Source organism: Convolutriloba macropyga, chromosome 14, assembly GCF_964194025.1.
Source record: "Convolutriloba macropyga chromosome 14, txConMacr16.3, whole genome shotgun sequence".
In the NCBI taxonomy this organism is placed as follows: Eukaryota; Metazoa; Xenacoelomorpha; order Acoela; family Convolutidae; genus Convolutriloba; species Convolutriloba macropyga.
This window is the reverse complement of record NC_134481.1, coordinates 31,414,020-31,437,887: the sequence shown is the minus strand read 5'-3', so window position 1 is coordinate 31,437,887 and position 23,868 is coordinate 31,414,020. Positions and strand designations below refer to the sequence as shown.

General features: G+C 37.3%; 1 protein-coding gene across 2 annotated transcripts in view; it reads left to right on the top strand.

The window, feature by feature from the left end:
- LOC142353515 (glycogen synthase kinase-3-like) overlaps window positions 1-23,868 on the top strand; it is an 87,029-nt gene that overhangs the window by 42,117 nt on the left and 21,044 nt on the right. The window contains exons 4-7 of one of the 2 annotated variants that reach the window (XM_075405770.1): window positions 17,718-17,959; window positions 22,085-22,191; window positions 22,529-22,879; window positions 23,149-23,466. In XM_075405770.1, the coding sequence (XP_075261885.1) occupies window positions 17,718-17,959; window positions 22,085-22,191; window positions 22,529-22,879; window positions 23,149-23,393 (945 nt within the window). In that variant the 3' untranslated portion in view covers window positions 23,394-23,466. Of the gene's footprint in view, window positions 1-17,717; window positions 17,960-22,084; window positions 22,192-22,528; window positions 22,880-23,145; window positions 23,467-23,868 lie in introns of both variants that reach the window. The other variant, XM_075405769.1, reaches the window with a different exon arrangement.

Sequence of the window (23,868 nt, the reverse complement as noted above, 5' to 3'; positions counted from 1 at the left end):
AGTAATTATCATTAGTATTTCTTGGATTGGCAAGAAGCTGACATATTGTTGCTCGTATTATGACATGCCCTAATGGGACGCGAAAATATCTGTGGTTTTTACAAGAGTCGCCTGGATGGAAATTTTCAAAAGCAATTTTGACATCTCTTAAATCGCAAAACTTAATCTTACCAAGTTTGTGACTCTAACAATTTCAATACCTTACCAATATCTTTTTTCCAAAAACGCAGTTTCTCCGGACTCTCTACTAGGTTGATCATGTCGCTTGTGGGCATTTTCAAAAAAAACAGGAAAAATGATCAGCCAAGTTTTCAGCTTTACGTACAATTTCCTAACCAATTTATTTGTAATGAATTGGTCAAGGCGCTTTGATGACTGTGCTGCACAAGTCGATCGTTCTATTTAAAAACTATCGCATGTGATTGCTTTCAAATGGTTTTTGGTAATGACATTGTCAATTAGTGTGTTCCCTAAATTATCAAAAAGAGCTTCAGAAGAGCTATACAGGTTATCCAAGAAATCAGGTTTATTGTTGCGTGGTGGGTTATAGCACCACGCGAAAACTGAAGCCATGTGATTTTAATTGCGCACAGTGAGTCAATAAGGCTAGATTGAAGCGCCTTGACAAATGTAAAGTTGTTATATAATGGAATCATAGCACCCCCTCCTCTGGAGTCTATGTGGATGAAAGTGGAAGCCTTCCACGACATCTCCGAAGCTCCTCTGTTGGTGTGCTTTGGGGTGTTTTGTTGGGCACAAAATTTTTGGCGTTTCCCAAGAAAGCGCCAACCTTGACTTGCACTTCTCCAGCTCGTGCCTGGAAGCAACGCGAGGAGCCTTAATTTGCACTAAGTCAAGAGCTGGTGGCCTGCTAGGGCGCCCTCTTGTGGTTGTCTTTTTTCTCCACTCGTGGTGGTTCCCCTTTCTCCACTCGTGGTAGTTCCACTTCCGGTTCCTGAAGACCTCACTTTCCCAATAATGTTCAATCGAAACATTCTTCTATTTGGTCTTAGTCAAATAATTCAGTGAGTTATCTTACTGAACAATTATCAGTAAGCTATCTTATCTAAAATAATTATCTAGAGTTTTTCTTGGATGTGCACGAAGCTGACATATTGTTGCTTGTATTATGACATGCCCTAATGGGACGCGAAAATATCTGTGGCTTTTACAAGAGTTGCCTGGATGGAGAATGTCAAAGGCAATATTGACATGTCTTAAATAGCAAAACTTAATCCTACCAAGTTTGACCAAATCAATTTAAGTACCTTCCCAATATCTTTCCAAAAACGCAGTTTCTCTAAAGTTGATCATGTCGCGTGTGGGAATTTTCAAGAAAAGCAGGAAAAATGATCAAAGTTTTCAGCCCTAAGTACAATTTCCTAACCAATTTATTTGTAATGAATTGGTCAAGGCGCGTTGATGACTGGTACACAAGTCGTTCGTTCTATTTAAAAACTATCGCATGTGATTGCTTTCAAATGGTTTTTGGTAATGACATTGTCAATTAGTGTGTTCCCTAAATTATCGAAAAGAGCTTCAGAAGAGCTATGCAGTTTATCCCAGAAATCAGGTTTATTATTGCGCGGTGGGTTATAGCACCACGCAAAAACTGCAGCCACGTGATTTTAATTGCGCACAGTGATTCAATAGGGCTAGATTGAATCTCTTTGACAAATGAAAAGTTGTTATCTAATGGAATCATAACACCCTCTCCTCTTGAGTCTATGTGGATGAAAGTGGAAGCCTTCCACGACATCTCCGAAGCTCCTCTGTTGGTGTGCTTTGGGGCGGTTTGTTTGGCAGAAAATTTTTGGCGTTTCCCGAGAAAGCGCCAATCTGGACTTGCACTTCTCCAGCTCCTGCCTGGAAGCAAGGCGAGGAGACTTAATTTGCACTAAGTCAAGAGCTGGTGGCCTACTAGGGCGCCCTCTTGTGGTTGTCTTTTTCTTCACTCGTGGTGGTTCCACTTTCTCCACTCGTGGTAGTTCCACTTCCGGTTCCTGAAGACCTCACTTGCCCAATAATGTTCAATCGAAACATTCTTCTATTTGGTCTTAGTCAAATAATTCAGTGAGTTATCTTACTGAACAATTATCAGTAAGCTATCTTATCTAAAATAATTATCTAGAGTTTTTCTTGGATGTGCACGAAGCTGACATATTGTTGCTTGTATTATGACATGCCCTAATGGGACGCGAAAATATCTGTGGCTTTTACAAGAGTTGCCTGGATGGAGAATGTCAAAGGCAATATTGACATGTCTTAAATAGCAAAACTTAATCCTACCAAGTTTGACCAAATCAATTTAAGTACCTTCCCAATATCTTTCCAAAAACGCAGTTTCTCTAAAGTTGATCATGTCGCGTGTGGGAATTTTCAAGAAAAGCAGGAAAAATGATCAAAGTTCTCAGCCCTAAGTACAATTTCCTAACCAATTTATTTGTAATGAATTGGTCAAGGCGCGTTGATGACTGGTACACAAGTCGTTCGTTCTATTTAAAAACTATCGCATGTGATTGCTTTCAAATGGTTTTTGGTAATGACATTGTCAATTAGTGTGTTCCCTAAATTATCGAAAAGAGCTTCAGAAGAGCTATGCAGTTTATCCCAGAAATCAGGTTTATTATTGCGCGGTGGGTTATAGCACCACGCAAAAACTGCAGCCACGTGATTTTAATTGCGCACAGTGCTTCAATAGGGCTAGATTGAATCTCTTTGACAAATGAAAAGTTGTTATCTAATGGAATCATAACACCCTCTCCTCTTGAGTCTATGTGGATGAAAGTGGAAGCCTTCCACGACATCTCCGAAGCTCCTCTGTTGGTGTGCTTTGGGGCGGTTTGTTTGGCAGAAAATTTTTGGCGTTTCCCGAGAAAGCGCCAATCTGGACTTGCACTTCTCCAGCTCCTGCCTGGAAGCAACGCGAGGAGACTTAATTTGCACTAAGTCAAGAGCTGGTGGCCTACTAGGGCGCCCTCTTGTGGTTGTCTTTTTCTTCACTCGTGGTGGTTCCACTTTCTCCACTTGTGGTAGTTCCACTTCCGGTTCCTGAAGACCTCACTTGCCCAATAATGTTCAATCGAAACATTCTTCTATTTGGTCTTAGTCAAATAATTCAGTGAGTTATCTTACTGAACAATTATCAGTAAGCTATCTTATCTAAAATAATTATCTAGAGTTTTTCTTGGATGTGCACGAAGCTGACATATTGTTGCTTGTATTATGACATGCCCTAATGGGACGCGAAAATATCTGTGGCTTTTACAAGAGTTGCCTGGATGGAGAATGTCAAAGGCAATATTGACATGTCTTAAATAGCAAAACTTAATCCTACCAAGTTTGACCAAATCAATTTAAGTACCTTCCCAATATCTTTCCAAAAACGCAGTTTCTCTAAAGTTGATCATGTCGCGTGTGGGAATTTTCAAGAAAAGCAGGAAAAATGATCAAAGTTTTCAGCCCTAAGTACAATTTCCTAACCAATTTATTTGTAATGAATTGGTCAAGGCGCGTTGATGACTGGTACACAAGTCGTTCGTTCTATTTAAAAACTATCGCATGTGATTGCTTTCAAATGGTTTTTGGTAATGACATTGTCAATTAGTGTGTTCCCTAAATTATTGAAAAGAGCTTCAGAAGAGCTATGCAGTTTATCCCAGAAATCAGGTTTATTATTGCGCGGTGGGTTATAGCACCACGCAAAAACTGCAGCCACGTGATTTTAATTGCGCACAGTGATTCAATAGGGCTAGATTGAATCTCTTTGACAAATGAAAAGTTGTTATCTAATGGAATCATAACACCCTCTCCTCTTGAGTCTATGTGGATGAAAGTGGAAGCCTTCCACGACATCTCCGAAGCTCCTCTGTTGGTGTGCTTTGGGGCGGTTTGTTTGGCAGAAAATTTTTGGCGTTTCCCGAGAAAGCGCCAATCTGGACTTGCACTTCTCCAGCTCCTGCCTGGAAGCAACGCGAGGAGACTTAATTTGCACTAAGTCAAGAGCTGGTGGCCTACTAGGGCGCCCTCTTGTGGTTGTCTTTTTCTTCACTCGTGGTGGTTCCACTTTCTCCACTCGTGGTAGTTCCACTTCCGGTTCCTGAAGACCTCACTTTCCCAATAATGTTCAATCGAAACGTTCTTCTATTTGGTCTTTGTCAAATAATTCAGTAAGTTATCTGATTGAAAAATTATCAGTAAGTTATGTTATCAAAAATAATTATCTTTAGTATTTCTTGGATGGGCACGAAGCTGACATATTGTTGCTCGTATTATGACATGCCCTAATGGGACGCGAAAATATCTGTGGCTTTTACAAGAGTTGCCTGGATGGAGAATTTCAAAGGCAATATTGACATCTTTTAAATCGCAAGACTTAATCTTACCAAGTTTGTGACTCAAACAATTTAAGTACCCTCCCAATATCTTTCCAAAAACGCAGTTTCTCCGAAGACTCTCTACTACGTTGATCATGTCGCTTGTGGGAAATTTCAAGAAAAGCAGGAAAAATGATCAAAGTTTTCAGCCCTAAGTACAATTTCCTAACCAATTTATTTGTAATGCATTGGTCAAGGCGCATTGATGACTGTGTTATACAAGTCGTTGGTTCTATTAAAAAAAACTATCGCATGTGATTGCTTTCAAATGGTTTTTGGTAATGACATTGTCAATTAGTGTGTTAATATTGAAATCGCCCTGCAAAACTATCCCTAAATTTATCAAGAAATCAACTTATCCAAGAAATCAGGTTTATTATTGCGTGGTGGGTTATAGCACCACGCAAAAACTGAAGCCACGTGATTTTAATTTCGCACAGTGATTCAATAAGGCGTGATTGAAGCGCCTTGACAAATGAAAAGTTGTTATATAATGAAATCATAACACCCCCTCCTCTTGAGTCTATGTGGATGAAAGTGGAAGCCTTCCACGACATCTCCGAAGCTCCTCTGTTGGTGTGCTTTGGGGTGTTTTGTTGGGCACAAAATTTTTGGCGTTTCCCGAGAAACCGCCAACCTGGACTTGCACTTCCCAGCTCCTGCCTGGAAGCAACGCGAGGAGCCTTAATTTGCGCTATGTCAAGAGCTGGTGGCCTTCTAGGGCGCCCTTGTGGTTGTCCGTTTTCTCAACTCGTGGTGGTTCCACTTTCTCCATTCGTGGTGTTTCCACTTCCGGTTCCTGAAGACCTCACTTTCCCAATAATGTTCAATCGAAACATTCTTCTATTTGGTCTTAGTCAAATAATTCAGTAAGTTATCTTATTGAAAAATTATCAGTAAGTTATGTTATCTAAAATAATTATCTTTAGTATTTCTTGGATGGGCACGAAGCTGACATATTGTTGCTCGTATTATGACATGCCCTAATGGGACGCGAAAATATCTGTGGCTTTTACAAGAGTTGCCTGGATGGAGAATTTCAAAGGCAATATTAACATCTCTTAAATCGCAAGACTTAATCTTACCAAGTTTGTGACTCAAACAATTTAAGTACCTTCCCAATATCTTTCCAAAAACGCAGTTTCTCCGAAGACTCTCTACTACGTTGATCATGTCACGTGTGGGAATTTTCAAGAAAAGCAGGAAAAATGATCAAAGTTTTCAGCCCTAAGTACAATTTCCTAACCAATTTATTTGTAATGCATTTGTCAAGGCGCATTGATGACTGGGTTACACAAGTCGTTGGTTCTATTAAAAAAACTATCGCATGTGATTGCTTTCAAATGGTTTTTGGTAATGACATTGTCAATTAGTGTGTTAATATTGGAATCGCCCTGCAAAACTATCCCTAAATTATCAAGAAATCAACTTACCCAAGAAATCAGGTTTTTCTTGCGTGGTGGGTTATAGTACCACGCAAAAACTAAAGCCACGTGATTTCAATTGCGCACAGTGATTCAAATTTATTTGTAATGCATTGGTCAAGGCACATTGATGACTGTGTTACACAAGTCGTTGGTTCTATTAAAAAACTATCGCATGTGATTGCTTTCAAATGGTTTTTGGTAATGACATTGTCAATTAGTGTGTTAATATTGAAATCGCCCTGCAAAACTATCCCTAAATTATCAAGAAATCAACTTATCCAAGAAATCAGGTTTATTCTTGCGTGGTGGGTTATAGCATCACGCAAAAACTAAAGCCACGTGACTTTAATTGCGCACAGTGATTCAATAAGACGTGATTGAAGCGCCTTGACAAATGAAAAGTTGTTATATAATGGAATCATAACACCCCCTCCTCTTGACTCTATGTGGATGAAAGTGGAAGCCTTCCACGACATCTCCGAAGCTCCTCTGTTGGTGTGCTTTGGGATGTTTTGTTGGGCACAAAATTTTTGGCGTTTCCCGAGAAAGCGCCAACCCTGACTTGCACTTCTCCAGCTCCTGCCTGGAAGCAACGGGAGGAGCCTTAATTTGCGCTAAGTCAAGAGCTGGTGGCCTTCTGGGGCGCCCTTGTGGTTGTCCGTTTTCTCAACTCGTGATGGTTCCACTTTCTCCACTCGTGGTTGTTCCACTTCCGGTTCCTGAAGACCTCACTTCTCCAATTATGTTCAATCGAAACATTCTTCCATTTGGATTTAGTCAAATAATTCAGTAAGTTATCTTACTGAAAAATTATCAGCAAGTTATCTCATCTAAAGTAATTATCTTTAGTATTTCTTGGATGGGCAGGAAGCTGACATATTGTTGCTCGTTTTATGACATGCCCTAATGGGACGCGAAAATATCTGTGGCTTTCACAAGAGTTGCGTGGATGGAGATTTTCAACGGCAATATTGACATCTCTTAAATAGCAAAACTTAATCTTACCAAGTTTGTGACCCAATCAATTTAAGTACCTTCCCAATATCTTTCCAAAAACGCAGATTCTCCGAAGGCTCTACTACGTTGATCATGTCGCTTGGGAGAATTTTCAAGAAAAACGGAAAAAAATTTTTTTAAGCCCTACGTACAATTTCCAAACCAATTTATTTGTAATGAATTAGTCAAGGCGCGTTGATGACTGTGTTACACAAGTCGTTCGTTCTATTAAAAAACTATCGCATGTGATTGCTTTCAAATGGTTTTTGGTAATGACATTGTCAATTAGTGTGTTAATATTGAAATCGCCCTGCAAAACTATCCCTAAATTATCAAAAAATCAACTTATCCAAGAAATCAGGTTTATTCTTGCGTGGTGGGTTATAGCACCACGCAAAAACTAAAGCCACGTGATTTTAATTGCGCACAGTGATTCAATAAGACGTGATTGAAGCGCCTTGACAAATGAAAAGTTATATAATGGAATCATAACACCCCCTCCTCTTGACTATGTGGATGAAAGTGGAAGCCTTCCACGACATCTCCGAAGCTCCTCTGTTGGTGTGCTTTGGGATGTTTTGTTGGGCACAAAATTTTTGGCGTTTCCCGAGAAAGCGCCAACCCTGACTTGCACTTCTCCAGCTCCTGCCTGGAAGCAACGGGAGGAGCCTTAATTTGCGCTAAGTCAAGAGCTGGTGGCCTTCTGGGGCGCCCTTGTGGTTGTCCGTTTTCTCAACTCGTGATGGTTCCACTTTCTCCACTCGTGGTTGTTCCACTTCCGGTTCCTGAAGACCTCACTTCTCCAATAATGTTCAATCGAAACATTCTTCCATTTGGATTTAGTCAAATAATTCAGTAAGTTATCTTACTGAAAAATTATCAGCAAGTTATCTCATCTAAAGTAATTATCTTTAGTATTTCTTGGATGGGCACGAAGCTGACACATTGTTGCTCGTATTATGACATGCCCTAATGGGACGCGAAGATATCTGTGGCTTTCACAAGAGTTGCCTGGATGGAGAATTTCAACGGCAATATTGACATCTCTTAAATAGCAAAACTTAATCTTACCAAGTTTGTGACCTAATCAATTTAAGTACCTTCCCAATGTCTTTCCAAAATTGCAGATTTTCCGAAGGCTCTACTACGTTGATCATGTCGCTTGGGGGAATTTTCAAGAAAATTGGAAAAAAAAATTTTTAAGCCCTACGTACAATTTCCAAACCAATTTATTTGTAATGAATTAGTCAAGGCGCGTTGATGACTGTGTTACACAAGTCGTTCGTTCTATTAAAAAACTATCGCATGTGATTGCTTTCAATTGGTTTTTGGTAATGACATTGTCAATTAATGTGTTAATATTGAAATCGCCCTGCAAAACTATCCCTAAATTATCAAAGAGCTTCAGAAGAGCTATACAGGTTATCCAAGAAATCAGGTTTATTATTGCGTGGTGGGTTATAGCACCACGCAAAAACTAAAGCCACGTGATTTGAAGTCAAAAACTGCGGACACCGATCCAAAAACTGCGCACACCGAAACTGAAGCCAAAAACTGCGCACACCGATTCAATAAGGCGTGATTGAAGCGCCTTGACAAATGAAAAGTTGTTATATAATGGAATCATAACACCCCCTCCTCCTGAGTCTATGTGGATGAAAGTGGAAGCCTTCCACGACATCTCCGAAGCTCCTCTGTTGGTGTGCTTTGGGGTGTTCTGTTGGGCACAAATTTTTTGGTTTTTCCCGAGAAAGCGCCAACCTGGACTTGCAGATAAGATAAGAAAAGAGCCACAAACATTTGAAATCAGCAAAATGCTCGGATACATTTGTATAGAGCGCAGAAATAGAGATCTTCCCAGATTGGAAGATAAATTGCCAAAGTTTCCACTTGACACTTGTGACGCAAGAGTGCTCGATCTTCCACATGTCTGGCAATTGGCGCAAATGCATTAGGTGCTTCTTCTAAATAGTTCTTTTTCCATAACTTAAAAAATGTTTTTGCATCTAACAAGTAATTCTTTTCAGCATTGGAAACTAGAAATTTGTAATGAAAAAACGATACGTGTTAACTGGCTCAATCGAAGTAAAACACTTCAGATTAGCGACTTGCATCTGTTTTTATTTCCAATGTGGACTTTCAGAATCGGTTTAATTTTGAATCATGCACCTATTAACGTAACATGAACTATGACATGCAATAGTTCATCTATCCGCATCGCCAGCGAGCTCAATTCAAATGAGAAAATTTACTGAAACTTAAGGCATGAGCGTGCCATGAAGTGTACATCCAACAAAAGAAAAATTTCGAAAAAATCAACCAGACTTTATTCCAATGTACTTCCATTAAGAACGAGTTCATGCTGATTGATCCAGGAAATATATATATATATATGTATATATATATATATATATATATATATAAAAATCTACGATTAGAAGAGTAATTTTAAAAGAATTAAAATTGTTCGTTAATAAGTTAATCACAACAATTAGGCTGATTTTGCTTGTAGAGCCATTTTGCTGAAAAAGTTTTTCACTTTTGTTGAAATTACTGTCAATGTAGACAGCTAGTAGTGAGTCTAAATGTGAATAGATTATACTCCCTGACTAAGATAGGAACAGAGCCACAAACAATTAAAATCACAAAGATGCTCTCATATATTTGTATAGAGCAAAGAAATACAGATCTTCCCAGATTGGAAGATAAAGCGACAAAGGTTCAATTGACATTTGTGACGCAAAAGTGTTCGATCTTCCACATATCTGACAACTGGCGCAAATGCGTTGGGAGTATCTTCTAAATATTTGTTTTCCGTAAATTAATAAATGTTTTTGCATCTAATACAATTACTTCTTTTCGGCATTGGAAAGGAGAAATTTGTCCATCAATGGAAATACGATACGTGTTAACTGGCTCGATTGAAGTAAAACATTTCCGAATAGCGACACCCATCTGTTTTTATATTTTCAGTGTGGACAACCCGAATCGGTTTAATGTTGGGTCATGCACCTATTAGCATAACTTCATCTATGACGTAAAATAGTTACCATTACAGTGTCCGAATAATATATACGCATCAAGAGCTCAAATTGAATGAAAAAGTGTACTGAAATTTAATGCATGAGGGTGCAATGAAAAGTCTACAATATCTAACATAGGAACATTTTTCAAAATTAAGCCAGATTTTACCCTAATGTACCTCCATTAAAAATGAGTTCATACTGATTGATTAATTAAATCTACGATTAAAATAATTAATTCAAAAAGAATTAAAATGGTTCATCATGTCTGTTGAAAATTGTTCTCAAACGAAGCACGAAGTGTGGCCTTTTAAAAGCGATTTTCCGCTTTACCGATTTTTTGTCTGACCCATTTGACTGTCCTCAAAAACGGCATAAACAGGTAGCACCCAGAGGGTTAGTCTGTTATGTTTATTAGCCGCATCAGCCACACCGCTGGCTATTGTAGCGCTCCTATTTTTTAAACAAATTAAAGAATTGAAATTTTTTTAGGGCGCTGTCTTTTTTATGATCTGTTCGCACATTTTCATTTTTCTTGAAGTCCAATTGGAGTGGTGATTTTGGTCACGCCGAAACAGGAAGTAGAACAAAAAAGCGATTGGTTTTGCGGCGTGAAATTTTTGCACTCTAATTTTGAAGCAGAGTGGGAAAACGGTGTTCGAACAAAAGTTCGCTTCTCGCCAATGGTTTTATGTTCACATGCGGCAATTTCACTTTGATTTTTTTTTCGGTTTTTTGGATCGGATTTAAATTCTAAATGGTTTTCCCAATCCATTCCTAGTTTATTCTAGGCCTTGTTTTGTGTTCAAACTACATATCCCTCTATCGCTGGCGGTTTTTTTTTTCTATATATACGGCAATTTCACTCTAATTTTTAACTGTTTTTTTTTTCGAGTTGTTCTTGATAGTTTTTCTCAAAGGTTTTCCAGTAAATTCCTACTCCATTCTAGGTCCAGGTTTTGATTAGTCACTGAATATTTTTTGAATTGTAGTTCAAGACTTGTCCTGCTATGTTTTTTTACTTCGTCGAACTAAAGTTTTTTGCTTTACTTCAGTTCGCGGCATTTTCAACATTATGCGTGAAATCTTTGACTCCTCTAAGCTAGCTTCACTCTTCGCTCTTCTCAATGTGCTTTTAACCTGCAGCTGTACAGCAGATAAGTTCAACGTCAACAGAAGCAGATTCAAGAAACAATGTCAGAAGTAGAAACGGGATAAACCCATGAAGCTCAGTTTTAGATGCCCGTTACTCGAACTTTGTTCATATAAGTCTTAGTTACCATCTCTAATGTATATTGTTATTGATACTAGCTCCTGTATCGTCTCACTATGCAACAAGTGTATGTTCAACTACAAAATGACATCAAAATAGTTTGCACTTTGAAATTGTTTTCCAATAAGAATCATGATTATCTCCTCTTTCAATACCAACAGTGGTTATGGGAATCAAAAGCGGTTATTTTCCGAAAATCTACCAGGTACGTTTATACTATAGTTTTTCAGTCCGTTTCCTTTTTTCCGTAAGAGACAAGTATTAGATTTTCCGATGGTTTTTATCTTTGGACTCCAGGCTTGGGTATGTACGAAGCTTCGGTCATTTTCTGGCGTAGTTTTAAATGATGGTTTTTAAATTTTTTAGTTTTCGGGTTTGCTGTTTTTCTAAATATAGACCCTGCCACTAATCTTCCGATTAGTGGCACGGTCTATACAAATCAGGAATGAAAATATTGCAGACAAACGTGTAACCTATCTGAAAAATAAAAACAGAAAAGATTGAAAAAAAGAACACTGAGTTTATTCCATTATTGCTGCACGATAAACAATAGGTATATTGCACATAACAAAATGGCAGTGCTAAAGTATTAATGATCGCAACATTGTATAACTTGCATTGGTAATGAAAACGTATTGAATATAATAGCAGTGCAAAAGTATTAATAATAACATCATTGTTATTAAAGAATCAGTTCGTTTATATTGGAGCCCGTCATGAGCTAAACATAGCAATTTTCCAAGAACAGTCCGATAATTGTATGGGAGGGTCTCTTTTAAATTATTGAAAAATATGATTGAAAATCTTCTAGCAAGGTAGACAGTTCCGGTCATGTAAAGCCTTTCTTTTTTCTATTTTGGAGCTCTTGTTTTTATACCCTAAATATGAGTTCAGCTCTTTCATTTTTGTTAATTTTCCAGGTTGTAAGTTTGCGGCCAGTGTTTTTGTAAAAGGCAGCGAATTGGTTGGTTTTTATCTTCCAGAATCAATTCAGTCGTTTTAAAAAATAGTGCATAAGTAGAACTTCATGCTTTTACTTCAGATCTCTAAAAAATTATTTTTTTTGAAGAAGCTAATTTTGACTGCCCAATTTAATTGTCTTTCAAGTTTAAGCTTAAGATTTTGGTTGATAGACTGATTGATAGTTGGTGAATAATCAATGTGACTCAAAAATAACGCGTCGAGGATCATTTTCATGTCTGGAATGCTTCTTCTCAGTGCAATAATAGTCTTTTTACCGGCAGCAATTATGTTGACTCCTAAATTTTTGGTTATCTTTCTCATAAATGACTACGTTGTTAACAACCATTGGTGTTGGTAGTTCGTTTTGTTTTTCCTGAAGACAATCAACTAAGTTTTAGTAGCATAGAGATCTAACTCATTTTTTTGGAAAAAAACTAAATTTTTTGTGGTTCCCTTTTTCAATCTTATATTGATGAACTAAAGGTTTTCCTGTAAATTCCTAGTCCATTCTAGGTCCAGGTTTTGATTAGTCAGTGAATATTTCTTAAATTGTAGTTCAGGACTTGTCCTGCTATGTTTTTTTACTTCGTCGAACTAAAGTTTTTTGCTTTACTTCAGTTCGCGGCTTTTTCAACATTATGCGTGAAATCTTTGACTCCTCTAAGCTAGCTTCACTCTTCGCTCATTCTACTCAATGTGCTTTTAACCTGCAGCTGCACAGCAGATAAGTTCAACGTCAACAGAAGCAGGTTCAAGAAACAATGTCAGAAGTGGAAACGGGATAAACCCATGTTGCTCAGTTTGATGCCCGTTACTCGAACTTTGTTCATATAAGTTTTAGTTACCATCTCTAATGTATATTGTTATTGATACTAGCTCCTGTATCGTCTCACTATGCAACAGGTGTATTTTCAACTACAAAATGACATCAAAATAGTCCGCACTTTCAAAAATTGTTTTCCAATAAGAATCATGTTTTTCTCTTCTTTCAATACCAATAGTGGTTATGGGAATCAAAGGCGGTTATTTTCCGGAAATCTACCAGTTATGTTTATACTATATTTTTTCAGTCCGTTTCTTTTTTTCCGTAAGAGACAAGTGATTAGATTTTCCAATGTTTTTTTGGACTCCAGGCTTGGGTTTGTACGAAGCTTCGCTGATATTCTCGCCTTTAAATTTTTTAGTTTCCGGGTTTGCTATTTTTCTAAATATAGACCCTGCCACTAATCTTCCTATTAGGGACACGGTCTATACAAATCAAGAATGAAAATATTGCAGACAAACGTGTAACCTATTTGAAAAATGAAAACTGAAAAGATTGAAAAAAAAGAACTCTGAATTTATTTCATTATTGCTGCACGATAAACAATAGGTATATTGCACATAGCAAAATGGCAGTGCTAAAGTATTAAGGATAATTACATTGCATAACTTCCATTGGTAGTGAAAACGTATTGAAAATAATAGCAGTGCAAAAGTATTATAAATAACAGCATTGTTTTTAAAGAATGAGTTTGTTTGTATTGGAGCCCGTCATGAGCTAGAGTGTAAACATAACATGTTTCCAGGAAAAACAGTCCGACAATTGTCTGGGAGGGTTTCTTTCAAATTATTCAAAATTATGATTGAGATCTTTTAGCAAGGTAGACAGTTCCGGTCATGTAAAGCCTTTCTATTTTCAAGCTCCTGTTTTTATACCCTAAATGAGTTCAGCTTTCATTTTTGTTAATTTTCCAGGTTGTAAGGTCGCGGCCAGTGTTTTTGTAAAATGCAGCGAATTGGTTGGTTTTTATCTTCCAGAATCAATTCAGTCGTTTTAAAAAATAGTGCATAAGTAGAACTTCATGCTTTTACTTCAGATCTCTAAAAAATTATTTTTTTTGAAGAAGCTAATTTTGACTGCCCAATTTAATTGTCTTTCAAGTTTAAGTTTAAGATTTTGGTTGATAGACTGATTGATAGTTGGTGAATAATCAATGTGACTCAAAAATAACGCGTCGAGGATCATTTTTTCCATTTCTGGAATGCTTCTTCTCAGCGCATAAATAGTCTTTTTACCGGCAGCAATTATTTTGTTTCCTAAATTTTTTTATCTTTCTCATAAATGACTACGTTATTAACAACCAGGTGTGTTGGTAGTTCGTTTTGTTTTTCCTGAAGACAATCAACTTAGTTTTGGTAGCATTAAGATTAACTCATTTTTTTGGAAAAAACTAGTTAGTTTTTGTGTTTCCCTTTTAAATTTTTTTGCTATCTTATATTGATGAACTAAATGCCCATGAGAATAATCTTGTCATCTGCATATTGAGTAAAATCTGTTTCGTTGTATTTATGCATATGTTTTATGTATAAGTTGCGCAGTTGTACACCAAAGACCGTTCGTTCAGTAAAATTTTTGATCAGCAGCCTAGACGATGTATCAAAACTAAGATATCTTATTTTTGTCATGAAATTTGTGATTTACGGAATCAAAAGCCTGGGATCATTCCGGTATGGGAGCAAGTACAAGCAGTTTCTTGTTGTTTACAGTACATGATTAGGTCTGTGGTTCAGTATTTTTCCTAAATCCTGATTGCGTTGTAGCGATGATTTTTTCGCTCCACAGATGACCTAAAATTTGGTCGCTAAGTAGACTTTCAAATAAAAATTTATCTCTGGAATTTTTTACAAACTTATTTTTTCTTGTTAACCATTTATCTACCAATTGAAAACTTCTTTTAGTTCTGTTTGAAACATTTTTTAAGAGGTGCATGGTAAACTATTGCTCGCGCTAGAATAACAGACAACCAAAAACCTCCATCAGTTAAGATGAGTTCCAATTGTTCTTATTTAATAGCGACCACTTAACACTGTTCTTTACAGCTGCTTTGTAGCGCGATTTTTTTCATATAATTTCTGTTGCATTAATAATTTTAATCAATCGGGGTTGTTTTAAGTTTGCATTGTAGCTAAAAATTGCTAGCACACCAAAATTTTCATTTTTTAGGTTAGTGTCAGAAGTGAAAATTTTTTCAATTAAAGCCGGTTTATATATGAGGTAGTCGGTTAAGGTTCGATTTTTCGATTCGTTGGAGATTTTTTCTGGTTCTCTGTTAATCTGAACGTGTAGTCCATCAGATGCGCAGTTTTTCTCATTCTCCTCTTTTTAAGAGGTCAGTATTATATACGCCTCTTGCGATATTTTCCTTTTCTGTGGTAGCAGAGTCCAGATTTGAAGCTAATTCATTTAAAAACAAGATAGATTATTTTTTATTCGGACAATAAACAATTTTGAGTAAGTGTTTTTTTCCGATCCAGAGTGATTCAGTTTGGGGGCTTAACTGATTTTGTTCATATCCTACTTTAGGCGACAAATGTATCGGAATTAGCGCCGTAACTCCTCTCCCCCGCTTCTGATAGTTGGATATCGTGTTGATATGTCGTTGCGAAAGCAGGCATAATCGTCTACAAAAGGATCGCAGAAATTTTCATCGTCAATTGTTTTTCAACCATGTCTGCGTGAAGCACAGTACAGTTGGTACAGAAAGTACTTTTGGTATATGTTGTTATCAACTGTTTCTGTTAAAAGCTTTTTTTTGAATTGCTCAGGCAATTCAAGCAGTAGTTTGTTTCGCAATTTTCAAGTGTTGCTTGAGTCTGGGACTGGGAGAATATTGGTCTTGGATTTTTTCAGTGCCACTTGAGCGAATGAGGTTGAATAATATGGAGAAAGGAGGACCAATTAAGTGTTAGCTTAATTGTTACTCGTTATCTTTTCTCCCAAAGTGAACTTAATGGAGAGACCCCTGCATATTATTTTCGTAACACACGATATGTTTTATCTCTCTTTCTCTGCTGACGCGGGAAAGCTTGAGGTCAATGGAAGAAAGAGAACAAATACCTTGTGGGATAGAAGCTGCATTAGAATGATCATGCGAGATTGTTGCTACTAAGCTTCCGTAAACACGTTTCACATCTGTAAAATTTTCATCAATAGTTGTAGTTATGAGCAGTTGAGTTGCAGTTGTTGAGCACATGAACCATTACAACAAAAATTAGGGTTATATTGATGTTGCCAAGAATTTGAACCATATCGGATTATATCTGTGGTGCTTGTTGAATTGAACTTTTTTGCTTGAGTGTATTTAGCTTTAGCATCATTCAAACAGCCCTGTATTTATGGTCTGTTTTTTGATGGTTTAGTGTTGTCTACTCGATCGTTTGAGCTAAGTAGTAAATCTGATAGCATCCAATTTTTTAGTAACGGTACTCCAAATCGATGATTAAGGTGCACAGTATCGATGAATAAAAAATTGTGTCCGTTGTTGTTGCCGTCAGTGTGACTGATATTAATCCGCTCCTTCTATTGTTTTTGTTGACATTCAATATTTAAAATTCAAATTTCCACTGTATGGACTATGTATTAGCTCATTAAATTCGTCAATGCAGTTGTTTTTGTGCATGTTTTGCGGTACATTTTTGTGTGGACGAACTTCGCATATCACAAAGACTTCTGGTTTGAATTTTTCAATGCATTGTTTCACGAGTTTGGCTTCATCCCCGAAGTGGTCTTATGCATTTTTTGATGATGTTTAAGAGCATTGTTGGTGCCGTCATATAGGATGAGGGCATCTTTTCCGTTTGTGCCCCCAGTACGTCATGCTCCCCCCGGTGACAGAGCACGTGTCATTACATAGTAAATCATTATGTAAAAATATTGCACGTGCGTCTGGGGGTTGCAAATAATATGCACCCACTAAGCTGGGGGGGGGGGGGCACAAACGGAAAAGATCCGGATGAGTTTTAATTTTTTGCTTTTCATATCCACTTATTGCCTTTAATTTTTCTTCAGTGGTGAATCCCCTGTATGTCAAGCTTTTTTCCCCCAAGTGATGCAAGTTAGGGGCGAAAATTGTGTTACGGGAGCAAAAAAGGGCAATTCAGTTATTGAACATTAATGTGTAACAGAAGAGCAAAAAAGAACTCAATGATATAGAGCATTCAAGCCTTTTAGAACAAAGCAATAAGCGCTGTTCAAAGCGGAGAATTATTTGTCTGCGAGAGGTATTCGTTGTCTGAAGGTAGTTTGATAAAGGTATTTAATCGTGGCACCATTGCCGGGTTATTACAATAGCTTAGAAGCCAAACTTGGTAGGGCGTTTATCAGTTTCTTAAACGTGACGGACCAAAGAAAATTAAATTATCGCTGGAAGTTCGAGCCGCAGAACCAAAATAGTTTGTTTTTTTCTTGAGCTCACCTATAAGTCAGATAACAAAGCCTTTTTTCAGTTTCGGCGTTTAGTGAGAACAGATTGTGGAAAGAAAATATGTTCAGATTTAAAAAAAATAAAGAAAAACGTTTTCTTTCCATTAAAATGAAACTGAAGTTCAAAAGCTGTAATATGCTATGTTTTTGATCTTTATAGGATTTATTCTAGAGAGAAAAAATCAGAGGGGGCGCCAAGTTTAGTTTCATTATTTCAACCTAAATAGGCCAATGCCTCAAGGTGACCTTGTATGCGTTGCTTCTTGCATAATTCATTAGCTGCTGTTTAACCAAGTTTAAGCTACCTAGTTGCCTATGATTTAGAGTAACAATAAAAATTGTCAGCCAAATGGTAGGTGATGATAATTTTGCATGTTTAAATGTACTTGATTGTGGATAGCAGCGATGTTGTAGAAGGACGAGGTGTATCTGAATTTGGTGTTGGAGTTCGTGCCTGAGACGGTGTACAGGGTGGCGAGGCACTACAGTAAGAACAAGACGACCATTCCCATCTTCAACGTGAAGCTCTACATGTTCCAGCTGATGCGGAGCCTGCACTACATCCACATGCACGACATCTGCCACAGGGACATCAAACCCCAGAACCTACTCCTCAATACCGAGACCGGAATCCTCAAACTATGCGACTTCGGCAGGTACGCCCCACCCCTTCCGCCACCACCCCACGCACACATACATACACATGACAGTCGTCCGATGAATAGGAGAGAGTCAACAAAAATGTAGAAACCATTCACCGAGGCCTTTAATTGTTCTGCTTCTTTCGGAAAAAATGCGATTGTTGTTGTTGTCATTATCGTATGGAATTTTCAGCACAGGTGAAAATATTCACTCCCTGTTAAATCACAATTTCATCCCAGTATTTCTACATCTGCTGCAGTCACGGACGACTTGCCAAGTGAAGATATTGTTCTCTGAGAAATTTCATATAACTTTCCGCATGACGCTAAAAAATCTGCTCTGAGTAATTTCTCTCGGATCTTCCTCATTTCTTGTTAATAGCCGCCCTCAGCAGGCTATTATTGCGCTCCTATTTTTTTTTAAATTTAAAGAAATTTTAATTGTGGAGTGCTATCTTTTTTACAATCCACATTGGTGTGCTGTTTTTTTTACGTCTCGAAGTTGAGTATTGGAGAAATCCTTTTAAATCAATTTTATTGCAGTGAATTTTAGAGTAGAAAATGAAATGCGCGAACAAATTGGAGTGGTTTGGTTGCTGAACAAAACTGAAGATTGAAGCGAAACGAGAGTGGCTTTTTGTTCATGCCATTGTTTTGGAGAGAGCGAGAAATTGAGGTGTAAAAAAAAATTGAGCGGCTTTTTTGTGGATTTTTGTGGCTTTATTGTTTATGGTAATTAGTATGAGTTTTATAGTAATTGGGAGGTCTTTCAGATATTTTGTTGAATTTTAGGCTAATTTTAGCGATTTTTCGTTTTTTGATTTGTTTTACTGCTTAGGTGGGATTTGAATAGACGCTTAGCAGTCAAGGAGTTTTTAGATACCAACTGAATAGAATTTTGTTGGTATTAAATGTTTTTTTTAGGAAAATGAGAATTTAAAATTTCATTTTTTTGCAGTTTTATTCTTTATCTTAGACAAGTTTCTTAGCTCTTTATTACTTGCCTATTGTTTTGCGAGCATTTCAACACTCTATTTGCTGCAATGATTTTTTTCTGGCTCTATGTGCTCTCGTAATTTGAAAAAAAATCATATTTTCTAAATATTTTTGAATTCATTTTGTTTTTAAATACTTTTGTTTTCAGGTTTTTTTAGCATATGGGGAGTTCTATAGTTCAAATTAGCTGTTTTGCATGCCTTTTGATTTGTTTTTTTGAAAGAATTTTGAGTTGTTTTGATGAAGATAATTGAGTATTGTCAATCAAACTGTGGAGGATTTTCATGTTTTTTTTTTGTTTTTTTTGTGATTTTTTTTTCTGATTTTGCACTTGTCGCTAATTTTTTTTTTGTGATTTTGTCGTTGATTTTCTCTCCATTTTTCTCTACATGAAAACTTTTCGTTGGTTTTTGTCAAATGTATGGTCGTTCAATGAAGGAAAAGTAAACGTATTGCATAGTCTTCTGCCAATAGTTATTTGCAATAGTCTTCTGCAAAAGTCTTCTGCCAGGAGTTACAATTTATAAAGAATTTTTAATTGCTCTTGAACGTAGTTCATAGCAATTATTGTAAACGTGTGTGTCTTTTTTATGCAAAATTTTCGCTTGACGATTTTGACTTTTCGAGTGATTTTTACGCCCTTGACTTTTTGCATTTCGCGTGATCTAAAATTCCCTCTCAATCACAATTGCAAGCAGCTGAACGCAATTGGCGGCAATTTAATACTAAAAGTCAAATGAAAAGTGCGCCGAAACTGGTGTCATTTTTTACTTTAAATCTTAATGGTGGTATATGTTAACCTCTAATGTGGTTATTTGAAGCCCACTATAGAACTTCTTAGTCCCATTTAGCCCCCCCCCCCGACTGAAGCAGCCTGCAATTGATTAGAGCTCCCACTAGTCGTTCAAGAGCAATTCTTCCGACGTTTAGTCGGTTATGTTTTTTTGTTTTCACGTCATTGAGAATTGAAATGAGTGTGGGGATTTTAAGCACGTTGGATTTGTAAAGGGAGCCAAAAAGCGAGTTGGCTTGAAGCGTGATTTGTTTTTAAGTACTTTTAAAGTGGAGTGGAAGTTGTTATTTGAACACGTTTTATTAAAGCAATTTTTTTTGTTGCCTTAATCTGACTGCTGTTTTCAGTGCTTCTTTTGTGTGCCTTTAATATGATACATATGCATTCTAATAATCCCTATTTCAATTTATTGAACCCATCGACGGGCAGCTAATGCTTTTTACTTTGACGCTCTTGTTGCCTCTTCCTTATTTGTTATCTTATCACCTAGTGTCTTTAATGGCAGTATCATTAGCTGCGAATGAGGCATATGTGAACCTAATTTATGTTTGCGTTTATGGCTAGGCTAGTGGTTTTCATGACTCGTACTCTATTTGTGACTCGTACAATATTTTAATGATTTTTTTAAAATTTTTTTTTGTACTTTTTGTGGTCTTTTCATTTAATCTTATTAGGGACAAGTCTTATAGATTTGTATTATATTTAATCAATTTCAGTTCGAATCTAATTCCTCTTAAAACGTTTGCTCTCTTTGTTTTCAGGAAATTTTGTTTTAAGGAAATTTGTTTTTTAGTCTCTTTAATGGCACGTTTCATCGGTTGCTAAGGATGCCTAAATTATGCGATAGAGTTCTCTCAGTTTTTGTGTTGCGGTTTTATCTTCGCTATTTGTCTACGCTCTTTGTTTTCAAAAAATGTACTCTGTTTTTTGTTTTGTTAGTGTTTGTACTTATTGCAGTTTTATCACATCTCGTAATGGCAGATTGATAATAAGTAATGGCATCGGTTGCTAATAAGTAATGGGTGAACCTAATTAGTTTGAGTTCATAGCAATCTTTTTTGAGGTTTTGACACCTGCTCTTCGAAAAAATAAGAGGTGATGTTTTGGTTCCAATAAATTCGTATTGGCCTTCTAGTGTGGAGTAAATTGAGGCAATTTATTGGCTGCAACTTATAGTTTACTTTTTCCTCATTGAGATTCCTTTCGTTTTTGAAAGGTTGAAGTGAGTTTGTGAATCTTGCCTATAATTGTAATTTTTTAGCCCTTTTCAGCCATTAGAACTGCCAATTTTTTTTTACTTTCAACGTTTTATGGGCTGCTGTGGTTATGGGTGTTGGCTTGCAGTTTTGAGGTTTTCTGCCACTGGTTTTCACAGTTTCCAATTTTCATGTTCTTCCCTTTTTTGCTTCGGCTGTCATTGATTCTCACAAGTTTGTTGTGTTAAGCACTTATTCTAAGGACGGATAGAGTCAATGTTTTCAAAAAATGTTGCTATGTTTAAGGGTTTTTAAAAATTTTTTTGTTGGTCATTTTTGCGCATACGATGTTCGGGGGTTTTGTTCATCCAAATCAGAACGAGATACGACAGTGACACTATAGCGTTTAATTTGATACTTAGGAGGTTTGAAACCATTCCTAATAATATACGTTTTTCTCTTAGTATTTATAGTAGCTGTAAGGTGAGGTTAGCTATATTGCAGTGAACTTGGTTTTTGTTTTTGTTTCGTCGTCTGACGCTATTTTTCGTTTTACATTTTTTGACGCCGCAAATTTTTAAAGAGCATTTCATTTTTGTTGATCTTTTCGTGCTGCTATTTCACTGCTCTTTTGCTGTGTTTTTGTGCGTGACGTCATTTCTCAAACTAACTGGCGGCGAGGTTTAAGCTGAACTGTGATTGTTTTTGATCATAACTGTTTTATCGCCCTCTAAATGGTTTCTAACTTTATTAAGGTCACTTGAGATCACTCTAACTCCTATCAATGTGATTATAGGTCTCCTCTACAATGGTTATGGTTAATAATAAAGCATGCAGACTAAATTAAAATAGCGAATTTAATTTTTTCGAAAAAAAATTATTTAAAATGTCTTACTATTAAGGAGGTTGGAAACTGCATCAACTCAATTCTGTATCTATTCCTATCTATATTCTACATCACGTAATTCTATTTGGCAGCTGTTTCGCCAATCTGAAGTCTATGTTTTCAACTAGCGCGAAGTGAAACTAGCATATATTCTGCTATATGTAAAATGAGCAATTTAACTTGGGGGGATTGTAAAAATTACACCCTGCTGAGTGGGGTGGGGGACAACTGTATTTAGAATCCTAATTGATCAGTTGTTCGTGTTTTAGTGCCAAGAAGTTGCAAGTGGGAGAGCCCAACGTATCCTACATCTGTTCTCGATATTACAGAGCACCCGAACTCATATTTGGCGCCACAGACTACAAATGCTGCATTGGTGAGTAACTAAATGAACGTTTTTCCTAATTGCGTTTTCCCTCAATTTTGATGAGTTTGTCATAAATATTCGAAAGATTTGATGGCCGGAAAATTGATCGAAAACGTTTACTTAGCGATTCGACTTTTCGAATGACTTTTTTTGTCTTTTACTTCTTGAGTTTTGCGTGATCTAAAATGCGTTTTCAGTCGTTCACAATTTTAAACAGCTGAAATAAATTAGCGGAATTTTAGCGCTAACGTAATACTGAGTTGTCCGAAATTGTTTTAACTTTTTCGATTAAAGAATGTAGTGGTCAAAAATAGTAAAGTATGATGAACTCTGTTCGGTTTTCCAGACGTGTGGTCTGCTGGCTGTGTGATGGCTGAGCTTCTGATCGGCCAGCCCATCTTCCCAGGGGACAGTGGGGTTGACCAGCTGGTCGAGATCATCAAGGTGCTGGGCACACCTTCTAAAGAGCAAATCAAACAGATGAATCCCAATTACACCGAATTCAAGTTCCCCCAGATCAAAGCCAGTCCCTGGGAGAAGGTATTCAGATCCAAGACGCCCTCGGACGCGATTGATTTGGTCTCCAAGTTGTTGGAGTACACACCTAATGAGAGGATAACACCAATCGCCGCCTGTGCGCATCGATTCTTCGACGAGTTACGCGAGCCAAACGCTAAGCTACCTATTTCAAACAACGGTATGTGCTTTTTGAACGGTATTGAGTTGTTATGCACCTTAATTTTCAAGCAGTCTCAAGAACCGCTTAGAGATTATAGTAATTAGAAGTGAGCTGATAAGACTTCGAAAGCTCTACTACTGTAGTGGAGAGCAAAGTTTGAAAGTCGACCAAACTCACCCCACTTTATTTCAAATCTCTGCTAAACTAATTAAGTCTCTCTCTCTCTCTAATTGATGTTCGTAACAATGAATTTATTGTCACTGACGTGCTCGGCTTTGTTTCAGCAGTAGTGTCTAGCGGCGGTGGCGCCTCTCACCAATCGACAAGTGGAAACAATCTACCTCCGCTCTTCGAGTTCTCCACCGATGAGCTGCGAAACCTGCCCTCCAGTGTCGATATTAGCAAGCTAACCATTAACTCGCCCTCCGTACCCCAACCCGGATCATCCCAGAACACCGGCTCTAGTCAACAACAGGCAGGTGCTGCCGGGTCATCTGCAGGCGTGAACGGCCAGACTAGTGACAACACTTAGTCTTAATTTTTGCAACTATAACTACCACGACAGCAGCTAAGGACCACCCAACACAGTACCCACGCGACACCACGTAAGTGTGACAGATTTTTGCTTAGAACTAAAACCAAAGAGAATATGGCGGACTGTACGAGAAAATGTTCTCATTGACCATGCAATTTTTGGTTCTGAATGCTCAATTTTGCTTCTGAATGGAAGCTTAATATGTTTAGGGTTAGTTATAGGGATGATTTGCCTAGCTGAACTGGAGTAACATGGGACAGTTTGTCGTATTGAATGAATTGTCAATTTTTAAGAGTTTTTTGTTTACATTTACATAAGTTACAACGAACCGCAAATTTGTAGAACAAATCTAAGCGTATATGTATTTTGCGAATAAAAAAATCTGAAGAATAGGTGGAGCGAAATAGAACGTTTAGCAGGACATGTCAAGCATTTCAGTACATTTTTATTGAGAAAACCAAAAAAGCTAGAC